This window comes from Macrobrachium nipponense, chromosome 4 (assembly GCF_015104395.2).
Source record: "Macrobrachium nipponense isolate FS-2020 chromosome 4, ASM1510439v2, whole genome shotgun sequence".
Classification (NCBI taxonomy): domain Eukaryota; kingdom Metazoa; phylum Arthropoda; class Malacostraca; order Decapoda; family Palaemonidae; genus Macrobrachium; species Macrobrachium nipponense.
The window spans coordinates 25,243,566-25,266,926 of record NC_061100.1 but is presented as its reverse complement, the minus strand read 5'-3'; the positions used below and the strand labels follow the sequence as shown (position 1 = coordinate 25,266,926).

Sequence of the window (23,361 nt, the reverse complement as noted above, 5' to 3'; positions counted from 1 at the left end):
TTTTGATAACATAAATCAATTAAATGAGGTGGGTAGCAGAGATCATTTCCTATCTTTTTTATGTATTCTATTTCCTGGTCCAGGTATTGTGGACTCGTGATACGCAAAGCGCGTAGGAACATAGAAGAAAAAATTGAAATTTTAATATTAAGATGGTGGCCAGAGTAAAAATGTACATATGTTAAATTATTTGTGCCTACCATGAAGATAACTTCCCCGCTCGCTACAGAAATTTAAAGAACTGGAAAAAGCCCGACGTAACTTCAACTATTCGATTCCCGCTGATTGGAAACACGCATTAAGGCAAGAAATATATGGAAAACTTCATAGAACTACAGACACTTTGATTAGAAAACTGGACAGATTAAACAACCTTATCAACTTATCAACGACAGTGATTGGACCAATAATGCTAGAAGTGATTGTGTGGTGAATTTATCGAGCAAACAAATAAGTGATAATGCAGTGCGCGCATTAGGCTTTGGGCTGTCTTTCTTCATTTGTAACAAACCCTCAGCTTTATGAATAGCGACATCTCTATATAAGTTTGAAAAATACTGTGACCTACCACAAAATCATTTAGACATTATCAAAGGCAAGACATATAGTGCTACGCATGCCTACCATGAAGATAACTTCCCCGCTCGCTACAGAAAAAGTTTAAAAGAATTGAAGAATGATAATAGCTTACACATTACCAAGGCTGATAAATCCAATAGTTTAGTGGTTCTTGACAAAACTGACTACATATCACGCATGCATACTTTACTAGAGGATGAAATAACTTACAAAAAACTCGCAAAAAATCCGTTGGACCAAGTAATAAAAAACTTTAATATCAATATCAAACAAATTCTTAAAGATAAAAAAGAACTTTTGTGTCAGTTAACTGTAAAGTGTCCCTCATTACCTTATTTATATGGCCTAGTCAAAACTCATAAGGAAAACAAACCTTTGCGCCCAATTATTAGTACTGTAGGATCAATTGCTTATAAACTATCTAAATATCTTACTAAACTGTTATCCCCGCTACTAGGAACTGTATCTAATTCACACATCCGGAATTCTCTTGATCTTGTGGAAAAGTTAAATAACATTGTACTAAACCCTAGCGATATTTTTGTCAGTTTTGATGTATGTTCTTTGTTTACAAAAGTCCCTATTGACTCTGGGCTAGAATATTTAAGTAATGAACTTGTACTGCATGAATTGCCTATGTCCGTTAGTCACATAATTTCCTTAATTAAGTTATGTATTTGTGATTGCAGATTTATTTTCAATGGAGAATATTACCAACAAATATTTGGTATGGCCATGGGTAACCCTTTATCACCTCTCCTTTCAAAACTTATATATGGAATTTTTGAGAGACAACACCTCCCGAATATCACACTTATCCCCTTAAAATGGTACCGATATGTCGATGATATCTTAGTAGTCTTACCTGGTGGTATCGATGTAAATGATTTACTGTCTAAATTGAATAATTTAGTGCCATCCATAAAATTCACTGTTGAAATTGAAAATAACAATGTCATCCCTTTCCTAGATGTATTTATACAGAGAATCTTTCCAATGCAAATTCAGTATTTATAGAAAACCCACAAATAATTTAACATATGTACATTTTTACTCTGGCCACCATCTTAATATTAAAATTTCAATTTTTTCTTCTATGTTCCTACGCGCTTTGCGTATCACGAGTCCACAATACCTGGACCAGGAAATAGAATACATAAAAAAGATAGGAAATGATCTCTGCTACCCACCTCATTTAATTGGTTTATGTTATCAAAAAGCTCATAAAAAGTTTTATAATGTTGCTATTAATGAAAAAGAAATCCCTAAAAATGTACTTAGCTTACCTTATTTTCGTGGATTTGAAACCATAAAATCAATATTTAAATCGTTTAATGTTAATGTAGTGTTCTCTTATAACAATACCATTAAAGATATGGTAATTAAGAATAGTCCCGTAACAAATAACAACATCATTTACAAAATTCCTTGTAAGGATTGCCCATCGTTTTACGTTGGTCAGTCTAGTAAGAATTTATGTGTTCGGGTTAAGCAGCATATGTATTCAGTTAGAACAGCCCAGACTTCAAATGCACTGTTTATCCATCTGAGTGAAAAATCTCATTGTATTAATTGGGGTGATACCTCGGTAATTGCTAGATCTAATGATTATGTTTCAAGAAATTTACTGGAATCGGCAATTATACAAATCACTAATAAAAACAACCTAAATCTTAGTCTGGGAATGTACCATTTGGACCCATATATTTGTAAGATGTTTATGAAGGACCTCAAAATAAATGAACAACTAATAAATTAGTCCCACATGTATATAGTTATTAATTCTCTCTCTCTCTCTCTCTCTCTCTCTGGTTCGATATTCTCTCTCCCTCTTTCTCTTGCTCGATATATATATATTTATATTTTCTTTCGTCTTTTCATTAATAATAATTTTTGTTGGGAAAATTTGTGTAAAAATTCATGATTTTAAATTGTATATGCTCCCGTGTTGTTTTCAAAATGTATTGTTTTTCTGGAAGAATCACTTGTTTACTGCGGGTTTGCTTCAAGGTGTGGCTAGCCTATGACTCCTCCTCCTCTCTGTAGAGGAAAAATCGCCCTTATGGCTAACCTGGTAGTGTCAGTTTGTATATTAAGCCTTCTTTTGACTATGGTGCTCTTTGTAAAATCAGTATGCCTCAGTAAAGGGTCCGAATAGGACCGAAAGTACTCGGCTAACTCGTTTTTCATTTTTTCCTTCGTGGCAAAAAACTTTATATATATATATATATATATATATATATATATATATATATATATATATATATATATATATAATGTTTTTTATATATCTCAATTGAAGCCGGGGACAACTTTTTTTTTTGACAGTAAAAACAAACAATGACAAACAGATGTTCCTCCAGAAGGTATAAGTGACAAATAGGGATTATAAGGAGAATGGGTTACCTTCCCAAACGAACATAAACATGGGTACAATTTTAAGAGGTTTATAAACAGATTAAGTTCAACTGCTCAGACACAGGGACAAGACAATTACAGGATAATACAAGGCGACAACTGACCACATTTAAGCCTTTGGTAAACAAAAACTTATTCGCAAAACATATATATATATATATATATATATATATATATAATATATATATATATATATGTTTTTTATATATCTCAATTGAAGCCGGGGACAACTTTTTTTTTTTTTTACACAGTAAAAACAAACAATGACAAACAGATGTTCCTCCAGAAGGTATAAGTGACAAATAGGGATTATAAGGAGAATAGTACCTAGAATCTTACACACCTGGAGAATGGGTTACCTTCCCAAACGAACATAAACATGGGTACAATTCTAAGAGGTTTATAAACAGATTAAGTTCAACTGCTCAGACACAGGGACAAGACAATTACAGGATAATACAGGGCGACAACTGACCACATTCAAACCTTTGGTAAACAAAAACTTATTCGCAAACATTAAACATACATATACAAAGAAAATATCTATCAGACAACTAATTTGTATTTAAGTCTGTGATTGTATCTTGAGGTCATTCTTAAACATTCTACAAATACAAGGGTCTAAATGAAACAGGACGCGATTAATATTAAAATTACAATGGGAAGTAAGTTGTTTAATGGCAGATTATAAGAGATTACCTATATATATATATATATATATATATATATATATATATATATATATATATATGTATGTATGTATAACTGAATCATGAAAGTTTGGAACGTGATAAATCCATAAATAATGGTATAAGCCACAAAGGAAAAGTAGACAACGGAGTTTCTGCTGATTAAATGACGTCGAGTCGAAAGATCTTGCAGAAACTCCGTTGATTATTTTTCCTTCGTGGCTTATACCTTTAAATATATATATATATATATATATATATATATATATATATATATATATATATGAGAGGATGAGAGAGAGAGAGAGAGAAGAGAGAGAGAGAGAGACATAGTCAGCTAGTTGAAGATGGCTACTGTCTAAGCTATTATTATTTTTATTATTATAACCCGACGATATCCCCCTATCCCCTTCCCCCAACCCCCTTCTCCCTCCTTCCTCCTCTCACAGTCACCGACGACGTCTGGATAGAATAATAATAATAATAATAGTAATTGTATTGAATCATACACATGAATCTTCATTTGAAATATAGACATCTCTCTCTCTCTCTCTCTCCCTCGAGATATTTATTACATGTTCAAGCCTATGTGGGTGGGGGGGTGGGTAGGGGTTGTTTGGTAGGGGATTTATCTTGGCGCTCCCTAACCCCCCCTTGCCCCCTCCCCCACAGCAAGTATCTCCCTTTATGTCCACTGAATGAGATATGCGCAAGTGCTCGAGAGAGAGAGAGAGAGAGATAGATAGAGAGAGGGGGGGGGGGGTGGAACGTCAAGGGGAAGTATTATCTACATAGTAACTATTGGCATGTCAGTTTGCTAAGTTTGTAGAGAGAGAGGTCAATAAATAACATATATGTTCAGGGTAAAATAAAGAGGATTATCCAGAGCCAGATTTCGATGTTCATCTGTCTTACCCTCTTGGGATTATTTTAATTATTGTTCCCACACAAAGGCCTTCTTCTTATACCCTTTAATATATCTATCTATCTATCTATCTGGGTCAATATATCTTCAACTGCTTCTTCGTGTTTCTTCTTCATTAACATACCACCCAGTCGAATTGGAGGACTGTGATAGACAAAAAAGGGGAAAAAATAATAATAAATGCCCTATATTGAATTCTATAATTATTCATTTTTACCCGGTACACTTAGCTAACTAACATATTTAAATAGATCTGAGAGAGAGAGAGAGAGAGAGAGAGGAGAGAGAGAGAGAGAGGGAGAGAGAGAGAGAGAGAGAGAGAGAGAGAGAGAGAGAGAGAGAGAGAGAGAGAGAGAGAGAGGCCGAATTTGGAACGGTCAGAAAGTCGTCAATAAAAGAATGTGAACATTGAGACCCATATATTTTGATTGAGAAAAATAGTAGTATGTAAGAAATACTTGTTGATTATTATCCAAAAAATTAAATGACAAATAAGCAGCCTGTTTTATATAACCTTTTGTTAATACTTATTTTTCTTAATCTAACTATATGAGTCTAAATGCTCATTTCCCTATAGTAACGATTTTATGTGCGATTCAAGTCTGGGCCTTTTCATTTCTTCCGGAGATGAATCTTTGTTGTGGTCTAGGGCCGGGCGATCACGTGACCTCCGACGTCAAAGATTTCAAACCAGGACATTGTTTATAATAATTTTAATTTGAACAAGTATAAATCCCATGACGCTCCAGTTATTCTATGAGGAAGTTGAACAAATACACAATTGAATAAACAGCATATTGACATTAAAAAAATAGAATAAAAGCACACTGGGCGGTAGAAGTTCTCCTTGCAGTTCTACCAGTCTTTACTGCGACAGTTCCAGTCAATGACGCACCTTCCGTCTTCCAACCTAATTTCGCACCGTCCTTTGCAGCGGAGAACTACGGCATCCATAATGTGACCTTGAGAACCATCTGCAATACTCCTCTTGGCTTTCCTCTCCGGGAAACGAGAGAAGAAGGAGTGAGCACAGTGCGCCCCATAGACGAATAACAGCGCAAACAGCATCATCGCCAAGTTGAGTCTCATTTTCTGGTCACTTTCGACAATTTCTTCTGAGAATTTTGGACAATTCGCGAATTCCGAGTGACAGCTAGTTCAGCCAACTTCTGAGGAGTCCCTTCAGAATGTGAGAGAGTTGTCCTTTTATTCTTTCAGTTTATAGAACCTTTCAACAGCACTTCTTGGTCACCAGCTTTCCTCGAACCTTGCACACCTGGTCACTGGTCTGTCGTCACTACTGAATTTGGCGAGAGACGCCAAAGGATATCACCTGTCTCATTCGGCCACATCCTGCGCTGTTTATCGGTTCAGGTGGCACCGGATGGGATGTACACAGATACACAAGACATCGTATTACATTCTTTATAAACAATAACCAGTAGTGGAAGAGATTTACTGGTTTTGTTTGAAGGCAGATTTGGCAATGACCTGAATAGGATACTCGACCTTGACTTCAGAAACTTCCTAACTTCCTACAAGTACTGAGGCTTAGGAGAATAGCTTCCTCTCTCTCTCTCTCTCTCTCTCTCTCTCTCTCTCTCTCTCTCTCTCTCCTCATGTCCTCTGCTGTTTGTCGTCTCAGGAAAACGCTAAATAAGATGTAAATAAAATTCAAACAGATTTGACAAAAAAAAAAAAAATTTAGATAAATTATACTGATGCGACTCTCGTGATGTGTCCTTTCGATTCTCTCTTATATTACAGATCATTTCTGATGGTAACGGCACACCATTTATTAACAGCGATCTAATACGTTTGTCTAATGCATATGAATACATTTATTCGTTTTTCTTAGTGAGAATACAGTTGAAAACGTTGTATTCGTGGAGTTGATTTTCCATTAACGTTTAAATCGCCCCATTAAAAACAATCGAATTCTCTTTATGATGATTTGGACGAGGTTGCTGGGATCATTATCAAATTCATTATCGAGATTACTATTATTATAGATAGATACTTTAGTGGCATTTCCATTATATATATATATATATATATATATATATATATATATATATATATATATATTATATATATATATATATATATATATATATATATATATACTATATATACATGTGTGTGTGTGTGTGTATTGTATGTATTGTATATGTACATGAATTCATTATATCAACTCAGAACCAAGAGCTTGAAGAACTCCTTCGTACTGTTTACCAATAGAGTCGCCTCTATAATTTATTCGAATTATTTACATTTTTGTAAAATTCCTTTAAATTTTAGTTACATCGTATTCAGCGATTTCCCGAGACGACAAACAGCAGAGGGAGAGAGGGAGGAAGTAGGGAGAGAGGGAGATAGGGAGATATTGAGGAAGCTATTCCCATAAGCCTCAGGATTTGTAGAAAGTTCTTGAGGTCAAGGTCGGGTATCCCATTCAGGTCATTGCCAAATCTGCCTTCAAACAAAACCAGTTGAATATCGGGACAAAAACATCCAATCCCACTGTAGTGAATTTCTTCCACTACTTGTTATTGTTTATAAAGAATGTAATACGATGTCTTATGTATTTGTTTACATCCCATCCGGCGCCACCTGAGTCGATAAACAGCGCAGGATGTGACCGAATGAGATAGGTGATATCCTGGGGCGCCTCTCGCCAATTTCAATAGTTTCGACAGACGAGTGACCAGGTGAGCAAGGTCGTAGAAAGCTGGTGACCAAGAAGTGCTGTTTAAAGGTTCTTATAAACTGAAAGAATAAAAGGACAACTCTCTCACATTCTGAAGGTACTCCTATTAAGTTGGCTGACCTAGCTGTCACTCGGGATTTGCAAATTGTCCGAAGTTATCAAGAAAAATTGTCGAAAGTGACCAGAAGATGAGACTTATCTTGGCGACGATGCTGTTTGCACTGTTATTCGTCTATGGGGCGCACTGTGCTCACTTCTTCCCTCGTTTGTCGGAGAGGAAAGCCAAGAGGAGTCTTCTGGATGACTGGAAGGGTCGAATTCTGGAAGGTGAACTTCTCCGGTGCAAAGGACGGTGCGAAATTAGGTTGGAAGATGGCAGGTGCGTCATTGATTGGAACTGTCGCGGTAAAGACTGGTAGAACTACAAGGAGAACTTCTAGCCCCCAGTGTGTTTTTTGTTTTAAATGACTGTCAATATGTTATCATTTAAATGTGTATTTGGTCAGCCTTCTTATAGATATATAAGTAGAGCGTCGTGGGATTTATACTTGTCCACATTAAAGTGACTGTAAACAATGTTTTGGTTTTAATTCCGCCTGACAATCTAATTTCTAGACGATTGTTGCTATAGGCTCTCTCTCTCTCTCTCTCTCTCTCTCTCTCTCTCTCTCTCTTAGCAGTATTTAAGTATACTGTATTAGTCAGGTAACCTGGATGTCCTGTTTTCTTGTATACCAATAAGGCACTAGTTCCCGTAGGGGGAGTACTGTAGGCATTACTTCAAGTTCTTTGCAACCTCCCTTTGGCCCACCTTTCATCCCTTTTGCTGTACCTCCGTTCGTGTTCTCTCTCCTCCATCTTACTCTCCACTCTCACCATAATTGCTTTATAGTGCAACTTTTTACTCTCACTTTCCATTTCAGCTCTGAGTGACGTCGCAGGTCCCAGCACGTGGCCTTTGGCCTCAATTTGATATTCCATTCCTTTACACAAGTCACTAGAGTCTGGGTTTGAGACGTCTAGCAGAAGACCCCCTGGTTCTCGTAAGTACTATAGTAGATTCACATCAACCGTGCATTTGATGTCATGGCCAGTCCCTTACGACGCTCCTGATTGGCCGTTGATAAACCAATCACATGGCTGGAAACTCTCAGTCTCTCTCGAGAGTTCACAGGTGGAACATACATCTTACCTATGTGAACTCTCTCGAGAGAGACTGAGATATTTTCCAAACCAACTGGATATTTTCCAAACCAACTGTCAAAGGTCATTTAGAAATATAATTAGCGAAAAGGACTGCAATATAGACGCAATCAGCTGAAAAAATATAGCCTATATTAAGATGGTTCTAGCAAAGTCTTTATATTGTTGAATATGAGCAATTTTGGGTCAAATCTCTAAATGAGTATATTTTTAAACACAATGAATGAATTCACATCGTTCTATAACCAACAATGGCTCGCCAGGGGTAAGTCTTGAAGATTGAAAATTATGAAGCAATGATTATGACGAGGAAATTAGTAAGTTATAAATATTTAATATTAATTTTACATTGTCAAGAGAATGTCCCCGTTTATTTCCTGCCTGTCCAATTCGGCGCTGAACGGAAAATGAACGACACGAGATAAGTATATAAATATATTTAGATCGAATACATTACAGACAGTAATTCTTCCTTTGTACTAATCCACTGACCTACGCATATATACCGCAAACCACGCGAGTCTTCTGAAAGAGCAGTCGTAGAAGTCGCTTCGATTATGGCGCTCTGTACAGGACGGAGGGCGTGTCCAGAGGACTCCCATCGATAGTACCGATCGCATGTCCGTGGGACCCGGACGAACCTCCTCCCCCCAGAACTTGGGCGGTGAGTTCCCCGGCGCTGTTGGCCAAAGCACTCTGGAGGTCCTCCCCCGTCGGGAGAAGAGGGTTCTCTCCCTGGCCTATATTCACGAAGTACACCTCCGGGTTACTCTTGGGAGGAGCCGGTACGTGGATGAGGTCAGGTCCGTTGTTGACGGATTCCTTCTTCAGGACGTAGACGACGTTCTTCTGCTGGGGAGGAGGAACCACGATAGGCTCCGCCTCTCCTTGTTCCTCTGGCAGACGCACGAAGACTATGTTGTGCTCGACCTTGGGGGGAGGGACGTGGGGTGTTGGACCCGGGGGCTGTGGGATGTGGGGGACGTTGTAGACGTAAACGTTCCGGATAACTTCGGGGGTGACGCATCTTCCGTCATGATGGATCTGCCCGTGGGGGCACGAGGCACCGATGTTATGTCCCCCTCCGTCGTGAATTGGCGTAGGGCCTGGAGCAGGTAGGCTGTACGTCGGAAGTAGGCTGCATTCTGCAGCAGCTGTTAATGCTGCGAGAAAAGTCTGCAGAAGAGAGAGAATATTCTGTCAGAATTTCCATAATTATATCCGTCCATTTTTTCATTCCCTGCCAATCTTTAAAAAAAATAAAAATCAATATATAATTATGCATCCATAAGGAGATGTGTACCTATGTTTAACATCCACCATTATTTTAAATACATAGGATGTTGTTACCAACAAATATCACAGGCCTACAATCCAAGATAATCATTTCACTTAACCCTGTAGTTCGCCCAAAACTTTTTAACTTGAAATTAAGGTGTTCATTGAGTGAGCCTCCATTGGCGAAGGAAATCATACGAACAAAAAAATTAGTAATATTGAGAGGGAAACATTCTCACAGAGTTTGTGGGAGATAATGTCAGAGAATTAATATATATAAAACAGAAGCGATATTCTCTCTCCTACACCCGAATAAAGGTCCATTATACTCAGGGAAGAATCTAAGTCATTTGGGAGGAGGATGAAAAATGACGAGATTGCAGAGATGAATGTTTTAGTGCATATGTGTATGTGTGTGTATATATATATATATATATATATATATATATATATATATATATATATATATATATATATATATATATATATATATTTGTGTGCGTGTACAAATACCTTTTCCCATTTGGAAGGGGTGGCACAAGAAGGGTAAAGTCTTCAGGTCTGTCAGCAAATCTCCAGGAGTGAGACTGCGAGCCCCAAGCCCTTCTTCTTGACATCTTAGGCTGGTAAACATTTACAGCCGAGTGGACTGGTGGGTGAGTAAGCCGGAAGTCATCCACGGACCAAGCAATTGTTTAGATCTTTGCATCATTTATTCACGATTCCCTGTTAGGTTTATTGTCGAAATGGGGAAATGAACTTAGAAGATAAATAAGTGAACAGACAAATAAGAAAGAAAGTCAGTAAGAAAGAATGCATAGGAAGATAGAATATAGATAGAATACACGCTTTAAGCCGAAGGTCAAAGGCTGTTACCTATGAGGTCATTCAGCGTTGAAATGAAAATTGAGGGTAAGAGGTTTAAAAGGCGTAACAGCAGGGAAAACCTCAAAGCAGTCGCACTATGAAACATTATTAGACGAGGGTGGAAAGTGAGATGGAAGAAAGAGAATATGAAAGGAGGCACAGCAAAAGGAAAGAAAGGAGTTGCGGCTATAGGGGTCGAAGGGACGCTGCAAAGAACTTTAAGGAAGTGCCTACAGTCTACCGCGTGAGGTGCACTAACGGCTTATAAATCGAAAAATAAATTTGACTTACCACCAGAACCTTCATGACGACTGAGAGAGGGATTGTGACGACGCGAGTGGCATTCGTCTTCCTTTATATGTAGCTGAACGAAGTGACTGAAGGTGCATTCTTCTTCTTCTTCTTCTTCTTCTTCTTCTTCGTTCCACGTCCTATTTTTGTCCTTTCCCTTCCTCACCTGGCCCCGCGTGGCGCCTCCGAGTCTCCCATGAGCCAAGGAAAGAAAGGCCTGTTCGTCCAGTGGCAGATCTTGGCGCCATGCCTATTCGGAGCGATAAAGTAAGCGGATAAATATTTGATGTTATAATCGTCCCTTTAAAGGCTTAGCTTTGTTGATGTAGAAGCAAACTTGCGTGCGTTGCAACTGCTTCTTTTGTTTCTAGTACTAATGTAATTAATCCCATTTCAATCTACATTAAAGCCTAACTTTTTATATTAGTGGCATTGACACGAATTCTTCACGTCAATGTTTAGCATTGTATAGACATAAAACAACAGTGGAAATATAAACTCTTATTAAAACGATTAAAACATCCATAAAATTACTCAAATTTCCATAGAGGGAAAAGACCCTTACATCAAATTATTCTTACTATTTTACGATTATGCTATATCAACGGGTATTCAACAGGTTCAGCATCGTGAATATTAGGACTTGAGTTTTGTACGCACAATCACTCACGCACATTATATATATATATATATATATATATATATATATATATATATATATATATATATATATATATATATATATCTGTGTGTGTGATCTGGTGAAATACGACTAAATGAAATTCAGGCAAAAAAATAATACATTACACGAGGATAAGCTTGTCAGAGGACTTCAAAGAAAATGCTTTTTTTTTTTTTTATTGAGTCTTTAATAAAATTACTAATTACACATTTCCTTATGTCACCGTGTTCTGATTATGAATTTCATTCGTTATTTTAAGGAATTTTTAGCAATTCAAAAGACGGGCGTAATCTAACAGGCCATAGTTTCTTATAAATATTGGGCATAGCGAAATGAACCCTATAGTGTTCACAGACCACCAGCACGATAGGTGTTCTTTTGTTTTTATATGTGTAAGCTTTATCTAATAATCGTATAATGCCATTGTAATAAACAGACATGATTTAAACTGGTTATCAGACTGAAGTAGGGAAGACTAAGACCAGTAGGAGAAACTTTGCTAGAGGATGTTAGTCAGCAAACCATATACAGGGCTGATGAAGCCGGAATTGGGTCATAATGTAGCCGTAATCCAACAGAGTAAACTTTAGCTTACTTAACTTTTAGAACCATGAAAGTAAACTTCGTGATTTAGGTGCAATTTTCCTTTATTCTTCTCTTGGAGTACCATTCTTGATAACCTTAGACTTTTATCACTGTGAAATTTGTACATATATCGAAAACTCATCAGTAATATTTGCGTTATATGTAAGACTGAAATGTTGCAAAACAATACTTTATTCAACAAAGAAACAAGCCCAATCGGTATAAATAGGTATATCATATCAGTCAGCACTGTCTTCCAATGTCTTATCACCGGAGTGATATTATTTAACCGCTGAAGCAATGAGTTAAAATCCAAAATATTTCCAGTTTACTGCACCGACTCTTGGAAGAGATCTAGAGGCCTTAATTTGGAATACGATATATACCTAATATGTATTTCAGTGGACATTGATTATATTGCTATAGTTTACCATATAAAAGTTACCATTTTCTGTGGGCTACGGCTAGTTCGTTTATAGAAAATAAGAATTTTTTATAGCATAGGTAACTAAAATAATTAGGTTACTTCGTTTTCTTATGTGCAACCATGAAGACGCAACTCTATAGAAATTTACGAAATGTCGGTAAAAAAAAACCAATATATATATATATATATATATATATATATATATATACAATACATATATATATGTTGTGTACATATATATATATATAGGTATATATATCTATATATATATATTATATATATATAGTATATTATATATATCTATATATATATAATATATATATATATATATATATATGATATATATATTATATAACTATATATATATTAATCTATAAGATATATATATATATAATATTTGTATACATCTATATATTTGTAAATTACACGAAGGAAAATAACGATTTTCTACGAAAAGATGGGGACTTACTCACGTAACAAAGAGGAAAAGATGTGCTTAATCACGAAAATGCGGAATGAGAGGTGGGCTCCCTCACAAAAGGAAAGATGGGACTCACGAAAGAGGGCAGGATGGGAAGATGGGCTCATTCCCAAAAGAAGAGAGAAAAGATGGGGCTCACCTACGGAAGAAAGGAAAGATGGGGCTCAACCCAAGAACGAACGAAGGAAAGATCAGACTCTCCACGAAAGAATAAAGGGAAGATGGAGATCACCCACGAAGGTGGGTGGATAGACAGGTTTACCCACGGAAGAAGGAAGGGGTTTTATGGGCCTCACCTACAAAAGATCCTTCAATATTCAAGAAGAATCCAGTGAGGCCTCCTGACAATCGATGATAATCCTTGCCTACATGAAGGAGAGGATTTGTTTATCACAAAAGCACGAAATCAACAAACTAGGGAATTAAACTGGGGGCAGTAAACCTGGATGAAGTGAAAGAGGTGTTGGAATGGAAGGAATTTCTGTTAGAGTGGCTGGCCAGTGAGACTTGAGACAGGAAGGGGCATGGAAGTAAAGTAAAACGCATTTTTTTTTTTTTTAAACTGGGTGCAGTTAGGGGTCGAAGGAATGCTGCATAGTTTTTATTAATGCCTACAGCGCACCACGTTAGGTGCATTGACTGCACTGCCCGCCTACAGGGGCGTGCAAGATAAAAGTGAGTGGTACAGTATCAATAGAAGCTACTTTCAGTAAGTAGAACTTTATACACACACACACACACACACACACACACATAATATATATATATATATTATATATATATATATATATATATATATATATATATATATATATATACATACATACACACACATACTATATATATATATATATATATATATATATATATATATATATATATATATGTTACCTATCCGCTGACACCAAACTATTACCAGCGAAGGTATTTAACATTTTGGTATGCGTTTAACCACTGCATTAAGGCGAACTGGTTACACTCAAACTCTCCCGTAGCTGTCTCCCTAGTTTCCTGCTAAGCCAAGTCATTATCAACGGACATAGTTAGTACATGTACATATGAACTCACACTCTTCGGTAACTGGTCATAGCCAGTTTTCAAAGGCACCTTGAACAAGCCCTCATGAACTTGCATAACTACAGAACGAACATTGACCTGCTTAAATAAGCATCTTCGTATCACACCATCCCAGAAATGATTTATCAGCTTTCTAAGGTCATTGCTTCGGACTCTGTCTCTATGGGAAGTTAAAAGTGAAGTCTTCACATTCCAAGAAATGTCACAACGATACATATCATCAGTCTTTATTTATGACATATACATATATATATATATATATTATATATATATATATATATATATAGATATATATATATATATATGCTTAAAAAATCACAGTAGATGCACGTGACTTCATAAATAAGCGAATACCACGGGAAAATGATAGTCAGAAATCCAAGCGCTTTTGTCTTTACTCAGACATCGTCAAGGAGCTACTAAAGTACAATTGGAGTTTGGAGAGGAAGGTCTCAGGTACAAGCAAGATCAGGAATACCAGATGGTTAATTATCAAAAGGGTAAAAATTAAAAGGGATAATCCAGGATTATCGGATATCACACGGTCACAAACTTAAACAGATTCTGACCCTAACCGAAAATACAAAGTAACTTTACCGTCCAAAACATGTAAAAACTGAATATATTAATTTTGTTGCTTATATTTATCTACAACTTTTTTCATTATGAAAGCATCAAGTTTAAATAAACCAAGACTTAAATTTAGAACATTTCTATTATTTGACTTGATAAAACAAGATTCAATGATATTCCTTTTAACTGTGTCATTACATGGGACTAAGGCTCTTGCTTGACTCCAGTTAATAGGATGGTCTAAATCTATCATATGTACGAATAATGCGTTCGATATTTGCCCAGTTCTCACAGAATATTGATGTTGCTTGAGACGCTGTGAAAGAGATTTGCCGGTCTGTCCGTAATAGACTTTATCACACTTTTTGCAAGGAATTTCATATATGCAGCCTGGAAGATCTTTAGGAGAATTTTTGATTACTAAACTCTTGACATTAATATTACTGAAAACAACATTTATGTTAAAAAGCTTTAAAATTCTAGGAATATCTAAAAACCTTTCATCATAAGGTAATTTTAGAATGTTATGCTTACTAAATTCAAGTTTGTCATTAGTTGAATAAAATGTTTTTCTAGCTCTTTTCCATGCCACATCTACAAAAGTCCTTGGGTATTTAAGTTTCAATGCAATATCATAAATAGTTTTAATTTCAGCGTCAATAAACTGCGGGCTACAGACACATAAAGCCCTTAGGAACATCCCTTATATTCGCTTATATTCGCTTATATATATATATATATATATATATATATATATATATATATATATATATATATATATATATATATAAGCGAATACCACAAGAAAATGATAGGGAGAAATTCAAGCGCTTTCGTCTTTACTAAGGCATTGTCAAGGAACAAATGAAATTCAGTTTTTACATGTTTTGGACTACATGGATACGTTGTAGTTTCTGTTAGGGTTAAATCTATGTTTAGGTTTGTGACCGTGTGATATCCGATAATCCAGGATTATCTCTTTGATTTTTACCCTATTGACAATTAACCATCTGGTGTTCTTGATCTTTTTGTTTACCTGATAACTTTCTTTCCAACTGTATTTCATTCGCTCCTTGACAATGTCTTAGTAAAGACGAAAGTGCTTGGATTTCTGCCTATCATTTTTCCTGTGGTATTCGCTTATTTAATGAAGTCACGTGCATCTACTGTGATTTTTTAAGCATATCATATATATATATATGTATCTTATATTATTATATATATATATAGATATATATATATTATATCTATATATATATATATATATATATATATATATATATGATTATAATCTATGTATTAATATAATTATGTGTGTTTGTGTGTGTTCCCTTCGATATAGCAAAAATGTGTATGTATAGTACTGATAGCATGTGCGTACATCTCTTACTTTCAGATCTTATACCCTACAGATAACCAAAGCAACTTCACCAGTAAAGCGACGGATATGAAGATGAATTTTAAAAAATTTTCTTGGTAAACATAAATATTTCATTTCACAGAGCGCCCCAGCTCAGCACTAAATATACATGAGAGTCAGCATCAGCCTGCTGACTATCAAGATTGCTTTTACTGCTTCATTACCATATTAGTCACACTCTGGAGCCTTATATAGAAACGGTTGTCCAAACTCTTCCACATCTGTTCTGTTCGTCCGAGTATATGTAGCAACTTATTATTATTCTATTAGATTATTATTATTTATTATTATTATTATTATTATTATTATTATTATTATTATTATTATTATTATTATTATTATTATTATTATTATTAAAAGTAATGGCTACTTTAGCAGCGTTACACTTGTAGAGATGACTATATTATAGTTTATCTGTAAAATTCAAATACATATACCGATTTTGACTCTAATTGATCATGACCTCTATTCAGAAGATGAACCCCTGTTCACATGGAACTAGCCAACAGGGGTCACTGACTTAAATTCAAGCTTCGAGAGAATATGGTGTTCAACACAATTGAAAAAAAAACCTACAGATGATAGAAGCAAATACAGAAAGAAGAAATCAGTTATCCTAATAGAAAACATTAATAAAAAATAAGTAAATAGATTTAAAAAATTTAAGTAAATAAGTAAAATACAAGGTGGATTGTTTTAAAAATAGTAAAGCACGTCATCCTCGCTTGAAGTAGTGATCAGCAATGACAAAATCATACCTTATAGAAAGTATGACAGATGTCACCTAGAAACATATCCATAGGATCCCGCAAGCTCGTCAGAAAAAAATGAAGTCTTTTCTACGTTAGTACGATCACAGAAGACGTTGCTGTGCGACAGATAGACACACGATGCTTCCGAAGTAGCCCCAAAACAAACACGAAATGCGCAGCCTTCTTCTTCTTCTCCTTTTTCTTGTTATTGTTGTTGTTGTTGTTGCTGGTCTTCTCCTTCTTCTTCTTGGCTCCGTCGTGAAATGACTCCCTCTCGAGTAAAAAGTAAGCGGGAATGTCCGTTTGGAAAGAAACCGGATTTTCTCGCTTGATTTTGGAAGCGAGCCATCCGCTAATTGCCGCCTGCTTGCGTCGTGTAAGTCACAGGCAACGACCTTAATAATTCGACTCGAGAGAAGTACCTTTATTCTCTCTCTCTCTCTCTCGTGAAGATGACGTTAATGTCAAAAGAGGAATTGATTTATGTTTCTGTGAAATTGCTGGCGAATTTCGGTAGCTAAGTTGGTGGTGAGAGTAAGATTGCACTGATGATGGATATTGAATGCAAGGATTATTATTATTATTATTATTATGATGATGATGATTATTATTATTAGTATTATTATTACAGGTTTTACTGAAAATAATGGCTATTTCAGCCGCATTTATTATGTGACAAATATATAACACGTTTTTTACACGAGTCCCCCATTTAGCGTTTTAATAGCCAACTTGAATACAGAGTTAGTCATAAGAAGAACAGAGAAACTTTTATACAAAATAAACGCGGCCTGTATTAATGAAGGTCTTCCTCCAGCATGTATTATTATTATTATTATTATTATTATTATTATTATTATTATTCTGGAAGTAAACCCTCTTTTAAACATGTTTTATCAAGAGTAATTGCTGCCTCAGCTGCATTAATTTTATATAGGTTCTTCTCTATTTTCATCATCATTATCATTATTATTATTATTATTATTATTATTATTATTATTATTATTATTATTATTATTATTATTATTCAGATTACAAACTCCAGGGAAGAAAAATCAAATAGATAAATAAACATATAAAAACGCAAGTATATTGCAAAATACAAGTAGAATTGCTTTAGGGTGGCAATGCGTTGCATCTTCGTTTGAACTCTTGAGGTTGCAGTTGACCAACATCCTCAGGAGGGAGACTGTTCCAGTCCAATGGTGTTGAGAAATCCAGGACCTCTGGAACTCAAGAGTTCGACAGCGAGGCATCTTTACAGTTTGCAGGTGATTGATTTCAATTTTATTATTATTAATATCATTATTATTATTATTATCATTATTATTATTGTTGTTGTTGTTGTTTTTGTTTTTTGCTGTCGTTGTTGTTGCAAATAATGGCTAATTCAGCTGCATTAATTTTATGCAAGACTTTCTCAAGTCCTGTATAAAATTGATCAGCTGAATCAGCCATTATTTTCAACCAAAGTTGTTTAAAAAGGTCTACTTCCCAGCTATTATTATTATTATTATTATTATTATCATTATTATTATTATTATTATTACAAAATTCTTTAAATATTACTAAGTACATCGTTAACGTTAAAACATTTCCTAATAAATATGACGCATACAAATTAAACGATTATGAAAAAAATAATGGAATGAGTCTGCAAAAAAAAATAATCAGCTAGAGTGTAAAGGAAAAATTATAAAATGATTTACTGAATTATGAGACATTGTTATTCTTATGCAATTATATATGTATATATGTATATATATATATATATATATATATATATATATTATATAAAACATGCACACGCACATACATACACGCATATATACACACACACACACACACACACACACACACACACACACACATATATATATATATATATATATATATATATATATATATATATATATATGTGTGTGTGTGTGTGTGTGTGTGTGTGTGTGTGTGTGGGTGTGGTGTTAGTGTTCGTATGTATGTAAATACATGTATGCATTAAATGAGTGTGCAATCACAACCCTCTTCAGAACTATGGTATTTTCAACAAACCTCACGGTTCCTGAAAAAAAAAACTCTTGGGAAAACTAGAAAGAAAATACACCATAGAATGCAATTTACAAATTCTATTTTACTCTCACTACGATCCGATCAAGAGAAGGTTCAGGCTAACAAAGCAATTCTTGTAGTGTCCGTCAAAGCTAAAGAATAAAAAAAAATAAAAGTATAAAAGAACGATCACGGCTAAATAAAGACAAAGAAAAAACAAATATATACAAGCAAAACACCGACACCGAAAACCTTTTTATCAAACGCTCATGAATATTCTCGACGTTGACGTCTCCTACGAGGAATAAGAAGGAGACGACTGAGAAGAAGGAACTGATCTAGTCACTTCAGTGAAAGTAGCGCGCAGGCGCGTGCGCAGACGCAGAGGGTAACGCGGACTGAATACGAATGACATCGAGGAAAGCAATTAACGTAAGAATAAAGGACGAGTTCCTGATAGAACGTATGATAATAATAATACTACTATAATGATTTCTGGGTAATGTTTTGGCAATGCTTTCTTGCTTGACGTTTGCGAGTCCCGTCAACTCTCCTTTCTTAAGGCCGACAACCCCCCTCCCCACCCCCACCCCCCCCCCTCTCTCTCTCTCTCTCTCTCTCTCTCTCTCTCTCTCTTACTCAGTCTGATAAGTGAGATTTGGCCAAACGATATTTATTGCTTGCTAAAAGTTCGTTTACTTGACGTTACAGTACCGTAAGTATTTAAAGTGATAATACGAAATGTAACGTGAGAATTAGGTCATATATTCGGTGACCTCTGTTGCAAAAGCTGCCGTAGACTTCTTCACAGGTCAAATACATTTTCACACGTAGGTCATATATTTGATGACCTAATGTTGCAAAAGTTATTCTAGACCTTTTCAGAGGGAAAATGCATAATTCAGAGTAGATTTAGATTTATTAATTATCACTTATTTTATTTTATCTACTATTATTTTTTTGCTGGCCACAGAAGGTATGCGAAAGGGGAAATACACTTTACTCATTAGCAAAATTGTGACATAAGGGATACTAATAAAATTAATTGAAAAACAACTCCGCTTCTTACGCATGAACTGAATGTAAAAACCATCTTTAAGCTTATAATCACTTTTGTAAACAAATAAATAAAAAAAGATAAAATAAAAATGCGACAAAAGTCGTGAGACAAACCATCAGCTGAAAGACGGTGATTGGTAAACTATAAAAGTAAATAATTTATATGATTAGTTGTTACTTGTATGAGGAATAATTTTTTTAAAATTACCGTTGAATGAATAAGATTTTTTTTATATAATAGAAGAACGTTATATTCAGACATCGTCCCGAAAACTTTCCTGGTTACCTTGGGAAATTGCCACGAATTCTTATCAGATTTCCGATTTGGCCATATCCTTAATCCTTAGTCTTATTTCCATAAATATCGTATTTCCTCACTATATACTATGTACATACAGATGCACACACACACACACACACAAATATATATGTGTATATATATACATATATATATATATATATATATATATATATATATATATATATATATATATATATATATATATATATATATTTACACACACACATACAACACTTATAAAAGTATAAGAGAAATATAATCAGTGACACAATGTCTCATGGTTGTCAGTCAGCCTCGTCGCGGTTCTGATGTCCTAATTCCCTGCAGGAGTGCATGGCCAAGGCTACTTCACTTTTATTCTGCGAGCGAGGGCAACGATTGGCTTGTCTTTCCAATTCTCTGCCCTAGGGACGTCATCAGTGTTTTGAAAGGACCTGTTATTGCAGTTCAGGATATTGGAAAATAGAGAGAAAAGAAGATAAAGGATTGGAGAAAAAAAGTTAGTTTAGGTGACCAATATAACAGTTATCTGGACGTCGCTAATTAGGTAACGAGAGAGAGAGAGAGAGAGAGACTACGCCAAGTTCTTCACAATTCTAAGTTATTGACACTGAAATCTACAGCCTAGCCTATCCAAGGTACCTAAGAGATATTCCCCCTGATTTTTATATAACTTAATTTTGCGTCGGGTTTTGTAGGCTTCTGTGGATTACGTCATATCAACGTAGTACGTCTGAATCTACGAGGCCACATTAAAAAGCTTATGTAAGATGCAAATTTCATCTCCTAGAACACTTTCCTTTACACGAAACGATGAACATCAAACACAAACAGTGCAAGAATTGCCCTTAGTCACTCGTGGTCTTTGAGGGTAGAATATTAATGAATATAATATATGCCTCGTGACCTACTTGGCTTCGCTGGTTATTTATCTATAAATACATAATAGAACAGCGACAATCAGGTGTAACAAAGTCAGTTCGCTATGGTTTATTCTTTGTTTATTTCTCCCTTCTTAAATTTTCTGTTTCGCACTGGGCTGCTTGTATAATAATAATAATAATAATAATAATAATAATAATAATAATAATAATAATAAGACCATAAAACTAAGAAACATATGACAATACACAAAACACTACCTAAGAGCAAATACAGACAGACTGTACATAGCAAGAAAGGAATGAAGGAGAGGACTACTAAGTATAGAGGACTACGTCAACATTGGAAGCAGAGCACTGGGGCAATATCTGAAAACCAGTGAAGACGAGTGGCTCAAGAGTGCATGGGAAGAACTGATAAAAGTAGACGAAGACCCACAAATATACAGAGACAGGAGAATGACAAACAGAACAAAGGAATGACACAACAAACCAATGCACGGACAGTACATGAGACAGACTAAAGAACTGGCCAGCGATGAAACATGGCAATGGCTACAGAGGGGAAAACTCAAGAAGGAAACCGAAGGAATGCTAACTGCGGCACAAGACCAAGTTCTAAGAATCAGATATGTCCAAAGAACGATAGCTGGGAATAACATCTCACCCATATGCAGGAAGTGTAAAATGAAAAACGAGACCATAAACCACATAGGAAGCGAATGTCCAGCACTTGCACAGAACCAGTACAAAAAGAGGCATGATTCAGTAGCAAAAGCCCTCCACTGGAGCCTGTGCAAGAAACACCAGCTACCTTGCAGTAATAAGTGGTACGAGCACCAACCTGAAGGAGTGATAGAAAACGACCAAGCAAAGATCCTCTGGGACTATAGTATGGGAACAGACAGGGTGATACGTGGCAATAGAGCAGACGTGGCGCTGATTGACAAAATCAAGAAGAAAGCATCACTCATCAATGTCGCAATACCATGGGACACCAGAGTAGACGAGAAAGAGAGAGAAAAGATTGATAAGTATCAAGACCTGAAAATAGACATAAGAAGGATATGGGATATGCCAGTGGAAATTGTACCCATAGTCATAGGAACACTAGGTACGATCCCAAGATCCTTGAAAAGGAACCTGGAAAAACTAGATGCCGAAGTAGCTCCAGGACTCATGCAGAAGAGTGTGCTCCAAGAAACAGCACGCACAGTGAGAAAAGTGATGGACTCCTAAGGAGGCAGGATGTAACCCGGAACCACATATAAATAAAAAAAAAAAAAACACAGTCGAATAGGATGATTGTGATAGAAAAAAATAATGATGATAATAATAATAATGATTATTATTATTATTGTTATTATTATTATTATTATTGTTATTATTATTATTATTATTGTTATTATTATTATTATTATTATTATTATTGTGTAATAAAATCCGCAATTATAGTAAACTATATTACTACGAAAAACATACTTTACCATGTAATTGTTTTTTTTTTTACAGATTGTTCCTCACGAGATTGTGAATTTCTTAACATTATTATTATTATTATTATTATTATTATTATTATTATTATTATTATTATTATTATTATTATTATTATGTTTTAATTTTTGAATGATTTCATAACTCCAGGAAAACGAAGCTTTTTTTATTTCATTATATCATTGATAAATATAACAATTTCTGTATCGATTTATTTCTCTGATAGAAAACTGACCTTAATATCTTATTAAGTATCTTTCATAACAGAAGTATTTTAACAGCTTTTTTTCAACCTTTGACAGCTGCTTTTCCTCGTCCTCATATTTTCAAGTGATCGAACAAACAGACACATATACACATACGGGTGTTTGTGTGTTGTCAGTTAACATACATCATGAAGACTTTACTTCTCTTTCGAGAGATTTATCACATCCATGAAATATATATTTCTAAAAAAATTAATAATAAATTTACTACTCTTTAAAAAAGATGTTTATCACTCTTTAGAATAGATATTATTAAAAAATTCCAAATTAAATTTACTTAAACTTTCTTTTAAAAAGAAGTAAAAAAATTCAACTCTTTAAGGAAACAGATAAATTTATCATGAAATATAAATT

The 23,361-nt window shown here is 35.1% G+C and overlaps 1 protein-coding gene across 1 annotated transcript; it reads right to left on the bottom strand.

Annotated features, from left to right (window-relative positions):
• Positions 1–8,945: 8,945 nt before the first annotated feature.
• Positions 8,946–11,117, bottom strand: LOC135211612 (uncharacterized). The gene is made up of 2 exons (XM_064244900.1): positions 10,961–11,117; positions 8,946–9,700 (listed from the first exon to the last, which is right to left on the bottom strand). The coding sequence occupies exons 1-2, from the start codon at positions 10,973–10,975 to the stop codon at positions 9,080–9,082; spliced, it is 636 nt and encodes a 211-aa protein (XP_064100970.1). The 5' UTR covers positions 10,976–11,117; the 3' UTR covers positions 8,946–9,079.
• Between the last annotated feature and the right edge of the window lie 12,244 nt (positions 11,118–23,361).